At 35.2% G+C, this 17,825-nt stretch overlaps 1 protein-coding gene across 1 annotated transcript; it reads right to left on the bottom strand.

Moving 5' to 3' along the window:
* Positions 1–6,639: 6,639 nt before the first annotated feature.
* Positions 6,640–9,541, bottom strand: LOC131653093 (probable receptor-like protein kinase At5g24010). Its single transcript, XM_058923142.1, has one exon. It carries the CDS (start codon positions 9,401–9,403, stop codon positions 6,878–6,880), a length of 2,526 nt encoding a protein of 841 aa, XP_058779125.1. The 5' UTR covers positions 9,404–9,541; the 3' UTR covers positions 6,640–6,877.
* Between the last annotated feature and the right edge of the window lie 8,284 nt (positions 9,542–17,825).

Below are 17,825 nucleotides of genomic sequence, written 5' to 3'. Positions count from 1 at the left end.
TTATTTTTATATTATTGTTTTTAAAAAAATTATCTCTAAGTTTCTTAATGTGCTCTTAGAGCACAAATTTTCGTAACATTTCTTACTATAATTAGTAATTAGCAATTTATTTTAAAGAACATTAATAATTTTTTTTTTCTTTTTTGGCAAGCATCACATAATTTATTCTTTTCAAAATGCAAGTTTGGCGGTCCATCTACAAGATCTTTTTGGACCAATTTATTTAAGTGGTCCATATGGATGTGGGCTATTCTTTATGCCATAGCCAAGATTCATATTCGTTATTAAGGAGACAAACATCATTTGAAGGGATTTTGTTTAAATTTATTGTGTAGGTGTTTTCACTTTTTGAGCTGGTGAATAATGTTTCATTTGATTTTGATTTTATAACTCGACAACCAGAAGAATCAAATATTACAATGTTACCTTTGCCAGAGTTGCCTAATACTTAGTAAGTTATGCTTTAGTAATTTCACCAAGAGGACTTCCCCAATCTTAGGATTAGGGAATTTATCAATGGTTCCAAAACCTAAATATCTTTCCTTTATTATTATCTACATATGAGACATATCCTCTTTCTTTTGGAAAGAAGGTGGAAAATAAGATTTTGTCACCTGCCATATGCTTTGAACAACCGCTATCAAAATACTATTTAGTGTCTGAGACTGTAAATCATTCCTGCAAAAAACAAGTTAATTCTTAACTTTAGGTACCCATATCATCTTTGGTCCTTGTTTGTTAAAATCATAGATATTTTTCCCTTTTGTTGAGATACATATCCATTTTCGAAGTTAGATGATATTTTGGCTCTATGTTCATAATATTTTCTATAAAAATATGAGGGGGAATGTCATTCTTTGCTTTCATGATTTTTCTTTAAGAAACATAATCTTTCTAGGTGACCTTCTTTCTTACAATAGTTGCACATAAATCTTGTGCAATGAGATATTATTTTGATTTTACACATATTTTCTAAATTTGTGTTATTGTTAGTTGGTTCATACTCTAATCCTGCTTTATTGTAGGAAGCTCTTAAATTTCCTAACATTACTTCTAAATTCTCTCTTTCCTTGGTAAACTTAACGAGATTTTTTTGAAGGTTGCAAACTTCCTCTTTTAAGATGTTGCAATCATTACATGTGTCGCTTTTTGAAGTGGAAAGATTTTGCCTTAGATTTTCTTCTTTTTCTCTAAGACGTTTTAATTCCTTTTCTAGGGTTTTATTTTTAATTTCAAGAAGGGAAATTCTATTATTTGATGTTGAAATTATTTTTTTCAGTTTGGTTATTTCTTTAGATAATTCCTTTATAGTTTAAATAAATTATTATAAGAAAATTTAGAGGTTACCTCATCATCCTGATGTTTTGCCATTAGACATACGTTGACTTTTTCTTCTTCAACATATGAGGACTCCATATCATTACCTCCCTATGCGACATATGTTTTCTTCTTCTTTTGATTTCTTTTGGGTTTCTGATTTTCCCTTTTGAGTAGATAGCAATTTGGTTTGATATGTCCTTTCTTTCTGCAGTTATAGCATGTTAGAATAGATGATTTTTCTCCATGTTATCTTGCTCTTCTGCTTCCTTTTTCTCTTTCTCCATAAACCTTTTGAAATTCTTTACTATGAGAGCCATGTCATCATCTGAGATGGATTTCCCTATCTTGAGTGCTAGATTTTAAGTTTTCTTATTTTCTTCTTCATCTATGGCTAATCGTTTGAGCTATATTTCATGTTCCTGCAATTTACCAAACAGAGTGTGTGTGTCCATAGTCTCTAAATCCTTTGATTCACAAATCACATTGACTTTTAGTTGCCAATTGTAGTTTAAGCATCTAAGGATTTGTATCACTAATTTCTCATTTGAGAATGTTTTTCTCAGAGTTCTCATATGACTCACATTATGAGTGAATCGTGATTGTATTTGATTTATGTTCTCTCCAGGTTTCATCCTAAAGAGTTCATACTCATGGGTTAATGTGCCCAACCTTTCCCTCTTCACCTTAGTAGTACCTCTATGGGTGATTTGGAGGATGTCCCGTATTTCTTTTGCAGTTTTGCAGTGAAAAACTCGCAAGAATTCATCAAGACCGAGTGAGGTGGTGATATTATTCTTAGCTTTCAAACCATGTTGCACATTCTCATTATCCTCTTTGGATCAATCCTTTTCAGGTTTGTTTACTACAACACCATCAACATTGTGTGTAGGAACAAATGGTCATTCTTTCACGAAATTCCAAATACCATGATCCATTCTCTCTATAAAAAATTTCATCTTCGCTTTCCATAGCTCATACCCTTCTCCATTGAAGGATGGAGGTTTGTTTAGTGAATTTCTTGAAGTCATCCTTCCTCCTGAGACGATTAGTACTCCCTCTGTCCCAAATTATAAGAGAAAATTACTTTTTAGATTCATTGAATAATTAATGTATTTGGTCTATATAAAGACCAGATACATTAATTCTTCAATAAATCTAAAAAGTGATTTTCTCTTATAATTTGGGACGGAGGGAGTACTTAATAGGATTTAGGCTCTGATGTCACTTGTTGAACAGGTGACCTCAAGCATAAGAGGGGGTGAATTATGGTATTTAAAAACGTGATTAATTTTAACCTTTCTCGATTAAGATCGTGTTAGTATGTTTATGATGGAGTAAGCATTGCAGAAGTATAGTACAAGAAAGTAAATTGCTGAAAATAAAGAGGATAAGGATAGAAAGGTTCCACCAGAGAGTAATCCACGATTGGCCGAACGTTGGCCTAGTCTTGTCCCTAAGATGTCTTCTTGAGATTTTTCACTATAGACTTTTGAGCTTTTAAAGGTTATGTCCAGGAACCTTAATACAATCCGATCTTGAGATTTTGAACATGCTTGTCTCCAACCCAAAGACGGATTTTACCCCAACTTATTTTAACGAAACAACCAGAGATTTATGGTTGATCTCTTTAACTAAAGCAAAAATTTTCCGACAAAGCTTAATAAACCAATAACAAAGATTTATGGTTGATCTCAAGAACCAATACCAAATATCTTAAAGGTATTGCACCCTTAAGACTATAAACGACCACCATGACCACTTACAAAAATATTCTCCTCACAAATAGAGCTTCGCTCAATAGCACGTAGGCAACCAACACTGAAATACAAAACTTAGAAGAGAAAAAGAATAAATTCAAAAGAAATAGAAAATCATTGAGAAGTGGCGTGATTTCAAGTGAGGGAGATCCCCCTTTATATAGTAGTTGGGATCACCCAAAGAGGAAAAGATCCATGGGCCGAATTGATTATCTAATCAATTAGCCTAATCGGTTAAATACTCTAAATATGACCATTGAGATGTCCCAAAAGGAAAGTTTTGATATAGAGTTGTTACATATCTTTAAGACATTGTCTGAATGACTTGGGTGTAAGTTTGATAAGATCTAATGGATTAGATCAAGATTATAATCGATTAGATAATACAAAATTCCCCTCTAGCCATTCTCACAGCTTCTAAGTCATTTGGCATAATTTCAAGGCATTTTTTAAATGTTTTCTTTTGATGAAAAAGGTTTTTTAGGGTGTGTGTATGTGCGTGGGTGTGTGTGTGAGAGAGAGAGAGAGACAGAGAGACAGAGAGAGACACACACAGAGAGAGAGAGAGAGAGAGAGAGAGAGAGAGAGAGGGAGTTGCCTTAGTACTCTTAAGTTACTACCTTTATCCTTACAATACTCAGTCTACTCTGACTGACTGACATGACTCGTCGAGCTTTCAAACTTTGCATTAGGGAAACTTCAAGGATTTTGCTGAATATTGTCTAAATGTAAAAGTACTTTGGTCTTGAGTCCTTATAAAATGATTTATTTAGTGTTTGCAGCAGACTAACATCATGCATTATGGTTATCAAAACTCTATATGTTGTTTTTTCATTACCAACAAGCACATATATCCACACAAGAGATAGAGGGACACGCCTGCCACTGAGCATGTTAATATGGGTGACATCGCGAGAAACATATTCTTAATAGATCCTTCACCCCCATTATATAGAACTGCTCAAAGACGTAAGGTGTTTCCTTGTCTGTCTCACTAACTTTATTTGAGTCATAGCCAATGATAGAAATGGGCTCTCCAATTTTTTAAAGAGGAAACCTATATGTATCGTCCTTCTCATACATGAACTCCGGGTAGTGAACTATACCCAAAACTTGGACAAATTTATCTTTCCAATACTTATATTTAGAACTATAGGGAGAAAAAAGAGCTCGCCATAGATGGAACTCACAGAAACCCATCCACCCCATTGTATGCATTCCATCTCAAAAAATATGAAAAATGTACCTATCATATGCATAATATTAAGGCTCTGATATAGACTTTCAAATCCTAAAACAAAGGCCTAACTGTTCAGATGCAGTTAGGAAGGAGAAATATTGATGATCCTTAAATTACTGGCTTGAAAGATGGTAAATGGAATGCCAACCCTAAAGTCAAAATAACACCCAATATAGAAATAAATATATTCATCCTCCACCCCTAAAGGTCGGCGCAACCAGATATTTTTCAATTCAAGTCGGCTAGTTTCTAGTGTGAGATAATTCCAAACCTTCCTGATAGGCTAGCACTCAGTCATATTCAAGACATATGGATTTAATATTATTGACCTCTCTAGAAAAGGAGTCGCGGTTGGAAAATGGGAGCGTCATGACAGACCTAGCCAGACCTTGGGAAGAAGACACTAAGTCACTGTCGCTATCACTAGGCGATATGATCTCTAAAATATCCCTAGATAAACAATCATAACTATAAATATCTCCATCTTGCTAAACTTCTAATCTGCCTCCCTCGTACCTTGTTTTGAGCTCCTTAAACATTTTTTTCCACAACACACACCTCTCAAAATTGTTGGGGGGGTTATAACCCTTCTAAATGGGTCACTCCGGAATAAAAAATCACAAGGAAAAAGAAGAGACACAAAGTAAAAAAAAGGAAAATCACAAAAGGAACAAACTATTACATGATGTTACGAGCGGGAGAAGAAATTGTAGGATAAGATAAGATGGAAATGTAGGAGGTTCAAAGCAAAGTAAAAGTTGAAGTGATAGAATGAGGAAATGGGAAATGAAGTGATATCATGATCCTACTTAAAGGTAGAAGTGGCAGACAAGAAAACAACATCATTAAAATCTACTTTCCTAGGAAAGCAGAGAGTGGGAGTATCCCATTATTATTCTACAGTTCCCAAAGTATCAAGTAATCATTATAGCTAGGTCAAAGGTGTTACATGTACCATAAGTAGAAAATTCAAAAATTAACTTTAGGTAACCAACTAGCGGTGGCCAATTGTGACCATAGTTCATCAAATCTACGAAGTTAGAAGAAACTCGACGTAGAAGAATGCCATTCCCAAAGCATTTGACCCTCACGCGGCTCATGATAAGGGGACTATGTAAATGTCCGACCTCTTAATCAATCTAAGAAAATCATTTCCCCCTACGTGACTCATTATTTGGGGACTGTGTATTTTTAGGACTATTTGGTGCAAATGGACTTGATATCACGGTGGAGAGCACACACATTAGGACTGGGTCAGGTTGTTGGAAAAAGTTGGAAAAGCCTGACCCAGATTAACAAGAGCTCTCTCCAAGACTAACAAAGGTCTTTCCAAGATAATAAAGTCAGCTGGTCGAGTTAGAAGACCAGGTCAACCCATCCAACCTAAAACCAACATAAGCGGGACAACCAAATAAAGAGACTTAATGCATAAACAATGCATTCAAGACAAAGTAATAAACATTATGGATTGGATTCGGGAAAGGGAACCATGTGTTTAGTAACTATTAATTGGTTTCGCTCAATCAAAAAAACAATGGTTTTGAAATATCAATAAACTTGTGATCATGAATGAATAAAGAGGTACGCTAAATATGTTTTTATTTCTATAAAATTATGAAAATTATATTTTATCCTATTAAAAATCATTCCTTTTAACTGTTACAAAATTATTTTACAAACAGTTTTAGTTTTTGCTATTAGATATTTTTATTTTTAGTTTGTCTGTTTGGATTGACGGTGGACAGAATTGAATTTTGGAAGAATTGAGTTTAGTAGAATTGATTTCAACAAAATTGAGTTTAGAATAATTGATTTATGTTTAGATACAGTGATATAGAAGTGATTGTCATCAATTAATGTTGTTTGGATAGTTTTAACAAAAGTGATTTTGAATTGGATAATTACCAAAATGGTAATAAATTCTAGTACAAATAAAAAAGAAAAGAAGTAATTGATAAAAATTAAAGAGGGTAAAAAAGGAAAATTTAAAAGAGTTGTAATAAATAATATATAATATATGTAGAATTGATTCCACTAAACTCAAAAGCTAGGAATTGTAGCTTCTACTAGAATTGCTTTTGGAGTAGGAGAATTGATTTTGAAAAAGTATCCAAACAAGAAAAAAAAACCAATTTTCAAGTTGAAATGCACTAGAAGTGCTTTTGGGGCTTGTAGAAGCCAATCCAAACATGCACTAAGAGAATTTACTTTTTAATAGTTTTTTCAAGTATCTTTACAATATAATAAAAAATTCTTTAAAAAAGTTCAAAGTTGATTTCTATGTCCATACATAATAGTTACACTAGATAAAGTTACACTATGGTAGTTATAGAATATCTCTTGAATGTCACAACAAAAAAGAAAAAGAAAAGTAAACTTACCCAAACATTTATAGAAGAAAGTATCAATGTCCTTGCCTATCAATACATTTCATAAGTACATTCGGTTACGTCATAAAATACTCAAACAATGAAATGAAAACTCTGCTTCATCACACTCAATTCCATTTCACTTTGCAAGTTTTAAAATATCCAAACATAACTTCAACGAGTTTCTATTTTTATCTAGCTTCCCTAGTCATTAGTTGAGAAAAAACTTTTGTAGTACTTACATCAGAATAATTGTTATCATAATCTCCCTCTAATCTTATGCTGCTAGGAGGATTCCTAGGACTTATAGAAGATGTAGCATTCACTTGTGAATCACCAATGCTGCTAGCATATGTGGCATTCACTTCTTGATCACTTTCTTGAAGCTGAAGTGCATATTCCAAATTCCATAACACATCGCCCATAGATGGCCTATCAACGCCGTATTCGGCCAAACATTTCTCCGCGGTTTCAGAAAATTTCTTCAATGAGCTTTCTTTGATCTTACCAACAAGATAAGGATCAATAATATGCTCCAACATACCCTTCTTCTGCCATTTAAGAGCCCATTCTGCTAAATTCACTTGTTCCCTGTCAAGTTGTGGATCAACAGCAGGTCTAACACAAAGAACCTCGAAAAGAACAACGCCGAACGAATAAACATCTGATTTATCCGTAAGTTGTTGCCTTCGAAAATACTCCGGATCAAGATAACCGAAACTACCTTTCACATTAGTACTCACGTGTGTTTCATCGATGCAAGGTCCTGATCTTGACAGACCGAAATCAGCAACCTTAGCAACATAGTTTTCGTCGAGTAAAATGTTGGTCGATTTAATGTCGCGGTGGATGATTCCTTGTGTGAAACCGGTGTGGAGATAGTGTAGACCTCGAGCTGCACCGATGCATATCTCGAGACGCTTTTTCCACGACAAAGGTTGAAGAAGTCCTTCTGAACCATATAGATGATCTTTGAGTGGCCCTCTTTCGACATACTCATAGACAAGTATCATTTCCGAATTCTCTTCGCAGAAGCCAACTAGAGAAACAAGATGTCGATGGCGAATATTGGATAAAATCGTTATTTCGCTTTGGAATTCAGGTAAACCTTGTCTTGATCCTGGCATGCCTCTTTTGACAGCAACCTTCAAATTGTCTCTTAGAACACCTTTGTAAACCATACCGAATCCGCCCGATCCTATAACTAGACTTTCGTCGAAATTGTTAGTTGCTAATTGTATATCAGCAAAGGCAATTTTCAAGCCGAAATGTCCATATGAACCGGGCGAATGATAAGCTGTCCCGTCCGACATTCTGCTAAGTGAACTCCCTCCAAACATGCGTAAAGGCGTCCATCCAACACTTTCAACTGTTCTTAGTTTCGGCTTCTTCTTCCTGCGTTCGCGACAAACTAGAAAAACAGCTATAACTAAAATTAAAACAATAGTCCCTCCAACAATTGAACCAACCAGCACCTCCAACAACCTTTTCTTCCTAGAACCAACATGTGAACTTGAATCCATAACATTCACAACCTTCATAATCTCCGCGCCATTAAGTATCGCATTCGTCCTCATTGAACTACTAAGAGCAGAAGGACCAACACTTATTTGAATAACACCCGAATCATCAGAATCAACAACGAAATCCACATAAACCGGAGATGCGAGCATATGGAAAGTAAGCGACGACAGATCAACATCCTTATACGCAGAATAACTATTAATATACACATCAAAGTATAGCAAATTAAGAGAAGGACTAACAATGTCGCAAAAATGCAATCGAACCAAGTGTCGAACACCGACAGAAGCCACTTGAAAATTCCATGTTATGTTGAATTGTGAAGCTAAAATGGACTGGTTGTCCCTATTCATTTCCTGAGCAGTCATATAAACATTATCGGGCGCGATCTCTCGAGTCGCGCCTCCTTTCTGATAATTCGGTGTGTGAGTGCTCACTACAGCCTTAGCAGCTTCCTTAAAAACCAGAAAATCACTATCAGGAATCCATGTCCTCCAAAGGGTATCATTAAAAGGAGTTAGTTTCACACCTCCAACATTAATCCTATGAATCGTTTCTAAAACATCGTAAGAAAGATTCTTGTATTCCCTAACACCAAAAGAATCAACAAATTTAGCTCCATAATCTAGAACAAAATCTTCAGGAGCAGAAAACACTTCAACACCATTAACAAAGCCAAAACCAGAATCACCAACAGGTATAAACACAATTTCAAGCAAATTCAATTCCACTTTCAAAATAAACTCTTTAACAATTGCATCATTAGTACTACTAGCCTTAGGATTGAAACTATTCAAAATCAATTTTCCACCAACCAAGACACTAAAGTTAGCATCTTTTAGATCAAAACCTTGAGCCTTAAAAGATGAGAAATGAAAACGAACAAACAAGGTACCATTTTGCTTCAAGATGAACCTGTAACTTCCCATTTTGGTGAAAACTCTCGCAGTTTGATACAAAGTAGACAAATTTGGAGGAGGGTTTTGGTTGGTTAAGGAAATTGAGTTGTCTGCAGAGATCAAAATTGAACCTTTGTTGGTGAAAACATCACCTATGAAAAGCCTGTTGAAAAGGGTTGCATTGGAATTTGATCCACAGTTGAGAAGATAGTTGTCTAGAGGAATGAAAGAAGAGAATGAAAAGGGAATGAACATCACAAGAATGAAATGTATGATCAGATTTTGAGTGTCCATGGAAGAAAAAGGTGAGATTTTTGGAGAGTTTAGAACTTAGATGAAGTTATTTTTTGGTTGTGAAAAGATGGAAACTGAAGATTTTTTTGAAGTGAAGAGTAATAAAGAGAGATGAAAAGAAACAGTACAAGAACATGAATTTGGTTTGATGGTGTTAAAATTCAAAGGGATTGTTGACATTACTTGATTTTTTTAGTTGTAATGTTTGAAAATTACCCTTTTGATTGTTGACATGAAACGTGTCTTTTGTTTTTATGTATGTTGATTCTGGCTGGTATTAATGTTGCTGTTAGTTAGGTGGACTTAGTTATTTTGGGAAAGATAAAAATATGCAAAAGTAAAAGTAATGTTTACTCGGTTCTGAGTTCGAATTTAGTTAGGAGCCCGCACTCCAGCAATATTAAATCTCTTAGAGGAAATTTGTCGTCTATTATGATCATACAAAACTCGGAGGATTAGTTTACAGTTGCGTTTGAGAATATCTGATTTATACCCAAAAAGTAATGTTTACTAATTTTTTTATTAAAAAATGAACAAATATTTTAAAAACTGATTTGACCATCGAATAAAATTGATTTATTTGATCATTTAAGAAGAAAACAATTGATTTTTTTTATAGCTATTAAATTTTAAAAAGTTAAAAAAAAATGACACCTAAAAGATGTTAAAAATATTGAAGAAAATTAATTTTATGTGTCTGTTAGTTAAACTTTTTTTTCGATTTCTTTTTTAATCAAAAAATACTTTGATTCATTCAAAAAAGCAATATGTACAAGACGATTGCGTGAATCCAACCCAAAGACTCAAAACAGACAAAGTAACCCAAAAACCTAGACTAATGCATCATAAGTTTTGCTAGGTGTGTCCTTAAATTCCTATTGATTCACCCTCTACAAATTATAGTATCTATAATTTTTCACTTGTTCCGTGCATCATTGCCAAATGTAAGGTCATTCCTATACCTCCAAATATCATAAACACTTTCAGTAAAAGCCAATTTCAAGATCTTAGATCGACCACTTTTACCCTTAGTCTGCTTAATGATCCAATCCAACTCTTGTCGTCAACCCAAAGGATCATGGTCAACATGTATCCAATCAAGAATTTTCCTCAAAATATCCTTCGTTTCGACACAGTTAAACATAAGACGTTGTTGAGTTTCATCAGCATTACAGAAGCAACATCGATGAGTTTAAATCACTCCATATTTATAAAGTCTATCACGAGTTTCTAGACGCTCATTACAAGCAATCCAAAGGTTGACAATTGCCTTAGGGTGGGCCAAATTGCCATAGAACAATGTTCCAAAGCAACACTATGGGAATTTTCATGAATGACCATATAAATTTCTAGTTATTCATCATCTGTTCCCAAACCTAACTCTGTTGGATGCCCTCACGTTGTTTCATAACAACTTTTATTATCCAGGAGGCATTCTCAGGCACACTAACCTCCATGATTTGCTTATTTTTAATGTAGTACGCATGAACCCATTTCTCCCCAAGGTTTTCAGTCTTTCCCTACAAATTCCACAGCAATTTCATCAATGTAATTTCATCAATGTAACTCTATTCCACACCTTGAGGTCAATGAGACTCAAACCCTCATTCCGCTTAGGCTGACAAATAGATTTCCAAGCAATGTAGGCTTTTCAACTTTTCTCTGTGCTACCAGTTCAAAAGAAAGTACGGCAGATGGAGTTAACTTTGCAAATCACTATTTTGGGGAAAGGCACACACAGCAGGCAGTAATTCATCATGGCAAAAGTCACACTTTTGAGGAATTGGAGTCTCCATGCGTAGCTTAACAACCTAGAACTCCAATGAGTGATCCTCCCAACAATTCTATCAATCAATCACATGTAGTTGTGTATAGCTAATTTCTTTCTATACATATGTATATCAAGGTATTATTAGGGAAGCTTACATTCTTCAAATCGAGTGGTTTCTTGAATAGCATCCTTTGTATTTTGGTCCACTCCTTCAAAGAAAATACAATACTTGCTAGGATTGACTTCGAGATTAGCTGATTTAGAGAACTTGTCAAAAGTTTCCATCATAATTTCAACATATTCTTTGTCCCTTATGGCAAATGATAATAGATCGTCAGCGAAACACATATTGGTGAGGCCAAGTTTCTCACACTTGGCATGGAAATTGAAATTGTGGTTCCTTTTCATGCTTTGAAAACACATGTTTAGATACTCCATCATGATTATAAATAAAAGAAGTGAGATAGGGTCCTCTTGTCTAAGGCCACGATGTGCTTTCATAATGGTTGGGTAGCTCCCATTAATGTTAAACCTATACGACACAGATGTCACTGCTAGCTTGATCTAGTTTGTAAACTGCTTTGGAAAAACAACTTCATTCAACACGCACTCCGTAGCTTTCCTATCAATGATCTCATACGCTTTATGGATATCAAGTTGCATCATACACCTAGGGATTCCACCCTTTCTATTATACCCCTTAATCAACTCATAGTCAACAGTATATGATTTTTTCGATTTCTTTCACGAATAAAGATAAAGGTTTAGCAAATTAGATTTCTATTTTTTTTACTATTTTCTGTTTTATAATTTTATACATTTTAAAAATAAATAATAATTTGTCAAAAAAAATAATAATTATTATAAAACATATAGTTTTGATTTTTAAAAAATTAATTGAAATATACCAAAAGTGTAAAAAATATTTATACTATCAATTAATTATTATCGTTAATTAGTTAAAAATGTTTAACTTTTATTTTAATTTTTTTTAAAATAATACAATTGAATAATTATAATATATTGATTGTGAAAATTATACCTCGTACCCTTACATTTATCCTAATACCCCTACCTAAAAAAATTTCGGACAAATTTACCCCTGTATAAATAGTAAAAATTTCAAATTTTTACACTTTTCACTCATTGAGTCAGTTACGTTTCTAGGTGAATTCAGAGATTTTTTTTTCCAAAACCGGAACACCCAAGGCTCCCATTTCCGGTTCTTCAATTTCAAGAAAGCAACCAACTGGACAACCCAAGAGTGAGTATTCCGGTTTTGCCAGGCCTCATCCGGATAACCCAATAGTGGGATTTCCGGTTTTATGTTGTACCAGCCGGATAACCCAACAATGGGTATTCCGGTTCTTCAAAGTCTCAGTCGGATAAACCCCCCATTGGGGTATCTGGTTCATTTTTTTTCGTTTTTGATTTTTTTTTACTATTATATTTAATTTTTACCAACATTTTATTTTATTGTTAACTATATTTTATTTTTATTTTTTAGTGGTTCGAAGAAGAGGAAGTGCGATCGACGGAATGCGTCAAAGAGGAAGACAACGTCGAGACCCTGATGGAGAGGGACATCAGGGAGCTGCACCTGAGGTTGGTCCGGAGCACCCGGCATTTCCCGGAGGACCGACTGATACTTCTTTATTGGTTAGATATCAGAATCATGTTGCCCGTCATTTATGATTTGGCGAGGTACGTAAATGTTTTCTTTTAGGTTCGATAATTTAAAAATTTATGTTGAATAATTTTAAATTATATGTACTTATATATTAACACATATATTACAAATTATTTTCAGGAGAGACGACCAAAGCCAACCTTAAAGGTTGCTGCACATGGCAGCAAATTAATAGGATGGGTTCCGCCAATGCTCCCAAGGCAGATGAATGATTGGCTAGTTGCATCTGGTCTGTCATCTTTGCAGCATACTAGTTTGGCCAGGGTAGATACACATCTGTTGCCTGATTTTGTTGAGAGATGGCATCCTGAAACATCGTCATTTCATATGCCGTTCGGCGAGATGACCATCACGCTAGATGATGTTTCATGTCTTCTTCATGTACCGATTAGGGGCGAGCTGGTTGACCCCGATGTTGTTGTCACCGATTATGATGCTATCCATCTAGCTGTTGAGTTGTTTGGTGTTTCAGTGAGTGATGCAACTACAGAGGCTTCTACTGTTAGGGGTCCTTACTATAAATTGGATTGGTTGAAGCAAATTTTTGAGCAACAAAGAGCGGCAAATAACTTTACGGGTGCTATGAGAGCCTACATGATGTTGCTATTAGGTTGTACTATTCTTGCCGACAAGACTTTTACTCTTGTCGAGGCAAAATATCTACCACTGTTTAGAGATTTGAGTACTTGTGGAAGATATTGCTGGGGGACAGCTGCACTGGTTACTCTGTACAGATACTTAGGGGATGCCTCATTTTACTCATGCAAGCAACTTGGCGGTTATGCCTCTCTTCTTCAGGTACAAAATTTTACTTATGATTTAGTTATACTTAATATCTATCATTTTAGTTTAATTTAGTTTATTATAATTTAGTTTAATTTATAATAGTAATGTTTTGTTACAGTGTTGGATTCATGAGTATTTTCCAACTGTTGGAAAGAGAGGTACTTCTGGATTATGTGGCATTGATAGTCCAATGGCTAGGGCGATGAAATGGGAATATAGGTAGGGGACGCAAAAAGTGGCTGACATTCGAGCTGTGTTAGATCAGTTGACTCCTCACGATATCGTCTGGCGCCCTTTTGAGGATCATAGGGTGCACTGTCCTTTTGATGATATCTGTTTGTACCAGGGTGGTTTGAAGTGGTATGGTACTGTAGTTCTATATTTACCTGACAGATGCATGCGTCAATTTGGATACAGACAGTACATACCGACTGCTCCTCCTAATGTAGACACACTTGATGTGGATGTTGAGTGGGCTACATATATGCAGAGCGTGTTGCAGGTGATCCGATCCCACGATGATCCCCCAGTTGCGTTTGCCACCATGCCATATGAGACAGACGATGATTATTTGTCGTGGTATTATACGGTGTCACATCCTCGTTTGAGAGCACCACGGGATGATGAGCCGATGGAGGTACCAGTGCCTGTCTATGACGAAGGACCGTCAGACCCGAGATTATCATATATATCTCATGAGCTTCATCATAACTTACAGTGTCATCAGGCTGTTCCTGAAGACGAACAGTTTCTGGAGATATTTAGAGCACTCAGACTTGCACAGGGCGGACCATTACCTAGGGAAGGTCCAATTACTTATGACAATGACTCTGATTGATGTCACATTTTATATTTATATTTATGTTTTAGTTTGAGACTTATGTATTGTTATGAGACTTGTAGACGTATGTATTATTATGAGACTTATAGTTTGAGATTAACTATTTATAATCCATTTGTCAACATATTAAAATCCAATATCATAAAACCATACTAAATAGTACCAATGTTTTAGTATCATAAAATCAAACTAAATAGTGCCAATGTTGTAATATCATAAAATCAAACTAAACTGACATATTTTGGCAGTATAGGCGTAAGCCGTTGCCAATGTTGTAACCGCCCGACAAATCCTACCATTCAAGAAGTTGCATCTTTTGTGCAATATTTCCTCCAATCAGTTGTGACAGGTGGCAACGGGAATCCTTCATTCATGTTTACCTGCACACAAAGTAAATATCAGAAAAAGTCAAATAGGGATTGAATGTACCAAAATTGTGTTACTAATTACCTGAACCCAATGATTTTCATTGACAAATCCGATGCAGTAAATGGATGCATTAGGTGAATATGCACTCATCATAGGAAAGTAACTCAAACTAGGGTGACCTAAAGAAACGAGAATAATGTTATACCGATTAGCTATTACGTAGCCCAACTCAGGTAACGTCATCCATTTATTTGGTGGCTGTTGTCCTAAAGTTTCTATCACCAACGATGATCTCACTGTTGGAAGGCGTTTACCAAATAAATCCTCATACAACTTGCTTCTAGGACCTATAATTTATTTCTCCAAATCCCGACGAACTATTGACCATCCATCTGTGCCATAACCATGCAAAGATGCAATGGCTCTAAACCCACAATTTCCATCATCTCTTACATCAACAATGTCATCAATAAATGGTCTGATGTAATCTGGAAATTGTACAATGTATTTATCAAATTCTTTATTTTTTGAGGTTTGGGATAGTTGTGAACATAACCTCTTTGAAGATCTTTGCAAACTCGAATGTGCTTGATCAACATACTCATATCCTGAAGGATCACGATAAACATCATATCCCACATGTCTCTTCCCTTTCTTCTTAACCCCTCCTTTGGTTTTAATTTTTTCAGGCGGTGGACACATCTTTGTTGTAGTCGGATAAGCAATCTCACACACTCTGCTTTTTAATGCTCTTTTTCCGACAACATCTAGTGAACTCCACCTTTTCCAGATTTCATCGATTGCATTTGTCATGTCTACTTCTGATCCATCATCTGCATCTACATCTTGATTTCCTTCCATACTTAGTTTTCTCCAATGAATATGAATAGCCTCAATTGGTATCGCATCACCACTCAATGTATATCTCCCTAACTCACAAGCACATGGTAACCCATATACTTTTCTATGAGTACATCCGCACTTTTGCGTATGGGTACCTACCATGTCAATCCTCAACCACTCTTCAGCAATCTGCCTCAATGCAGCTCTTGATACTGAACCACGCAAATTTGAATAAAAAGGACTAGTGTGTGCATGCTCAACTTCATAAAAACTCTTCTGAAATGAAGCTCTAATGTTGCCCACTTGTATCTTGATATTGTCATTCATAGCCTCCCAACATTTGCATAAATCACCTAAGCTATTCTCTAACATTTGCTTAAGTTTCCAATGCGCAGATTCCACCCTTTAAATAAAACAAAACAACTAATTATCTGTAATATTAAGATAAAGAAATAATGTCGATAAAATCACATAAACATACCTATTTGTTGTGGTGTTGCCCAAATGTAACACTTGATTGATCCATGCTTCGACAAATCGATGTCTGTGCGGTGTCAACCATGTATCATTCACATAATCAATAAAACCTTTGGAGTCAACACATGCATCCTCAAGTTGTTTCAACCTTTGATGGTACTCCATCTCATCACTAGCCTTTGTCAGTTCAAACTACATTTTCTCCACTGTTTCTCGCATATCATCCACAACATGTTCCTTACACTTTGATTTCACGTTTTTGTTGATGTGAAATCGACAAAGCAAATTAGTTGTCTTTGGAAATACTGTTTCAATGGCTTTCATTAAAGCAAGATCTCTATCAGTCAAGATTACTTGAGGACAATCATCCTGCTTGATAAACAACTGTTTCAACTTATCCAATACCCAACAAAAAGTCTTTGTCTGCTCAGATTCCATATAGGCAAATGCAACAGCAAATGTTAATTTAGTTGATGTCATACCAACTATTTCAAACAACGGTTGCCTGTACTTGTTTGTCTTGTATTTGCAATCCATAATCAATACAATAGGAAACATATTCAACAACTTCGCTGATTCTGGATGAGCCCAGAAAATATCTCTCACAACTTCTGACTCATCCTTTTTCCTACTCCAATAAACATAACCTGATTCTTCAACCAACTTGAGCAATTGTTGCATTTCTGTTCTAGGACCCCTTATGTCTTTTTGTATCTTACTCTTATGTTTGTATATTTGCGTGATTCGAGTGACATTCTCCGGGTCACACTCTTGCAATGACAATAATATGTGTCTTGGTGGAACATGGCGTTTTGCCAAGTCAACAATATGTTGCTTATCATTTGTGTTTAGTCGACTTACGAAAGCATGACCTTCAAATCTATCAGGTAAGCCGTGGTTGTGTACTCCGCATTTTACATCAATCTTCCATCCAGAACCATCTTTCGACGGTGTTGACCTAATTTTGAAAGGACAACCACATCTCTTACTAGCACTTTGGGTTTCGCTATCTATTTTTTTTGTATTTTCCACCTCTATCACAACCAAATACTAATTTATCACTTCTTCCTCTCTTGCCTGTTTTGGTATCTGAACGAGTTATTATAACTGTCACTTTATTCCTGATTCCAACCTCCTTAATCCAACTTATCGCCTCTTCTCTTGTAGCAAATTTCTGACCAGTTACAAAAACATCAGTTGTATCCACACATGTTTGAGTTACATCGCGTTTCATCAAAGGAGGATCCACACCTAAATATATAAAATTAATTTGGTTTAATATATAATTTAAAAAATTTTAAAAAAAATATAAAAAAATATAAAAAAACGAAAAAAATTTTAAAAAAAAAAATTTAAAAAAAGGAACCGGAACACCCACTAATGGGATATCCGGTTGAGAAAAAAACAAACCGGAACACCCATTAGTGGGATATCCGGTTGAGGAAAATGTGAATCGGAACACCCAACCCTGGGTTGTCCGGTTTTGAATATTTACTAACCGGAATTTTGCATCTTGGGATATCCGATTGAAGCAACGTACAGGTTCCAACCACTCAAATGTCCGTACAAACAGTAAAAATAAAAAAATAAAAAATAAAAGTTAAAAGTTGAAAAGGACAAAATTGAAATTTTTTTAAAATTGTAG

This window comes from Vicia villosa, linkage group LG2 (assembly GCF_029867415.1).
Source record: "Vicia villosa cultivar HV-30 ecotype Madison, WI linkage group LG2, Vvil1.0, whole genome shotgun sequence".
Taxonomy (NCBI): domain Eukaryota; kingdom Viridiplantae; phylum Streptophyta; class Magnoliopsida; order Fabales; family Fabaceae; genus Vicia; species Vicia villosa.
Note: the sequence above shows the minus strand (reverse complement) of the source record. Positions and strands in the feature narration are given on the sequence as shown.

Bases quoted from the DNA above. Each gene is read 5' to 3' on its own strand.
- LOC131653093 (XM_058923142.1), bottom strand. From the start codon at position 9,403: ATGGACACTCAAAATCTGATCATACATTTCATTCTTGTGATGTTCATT.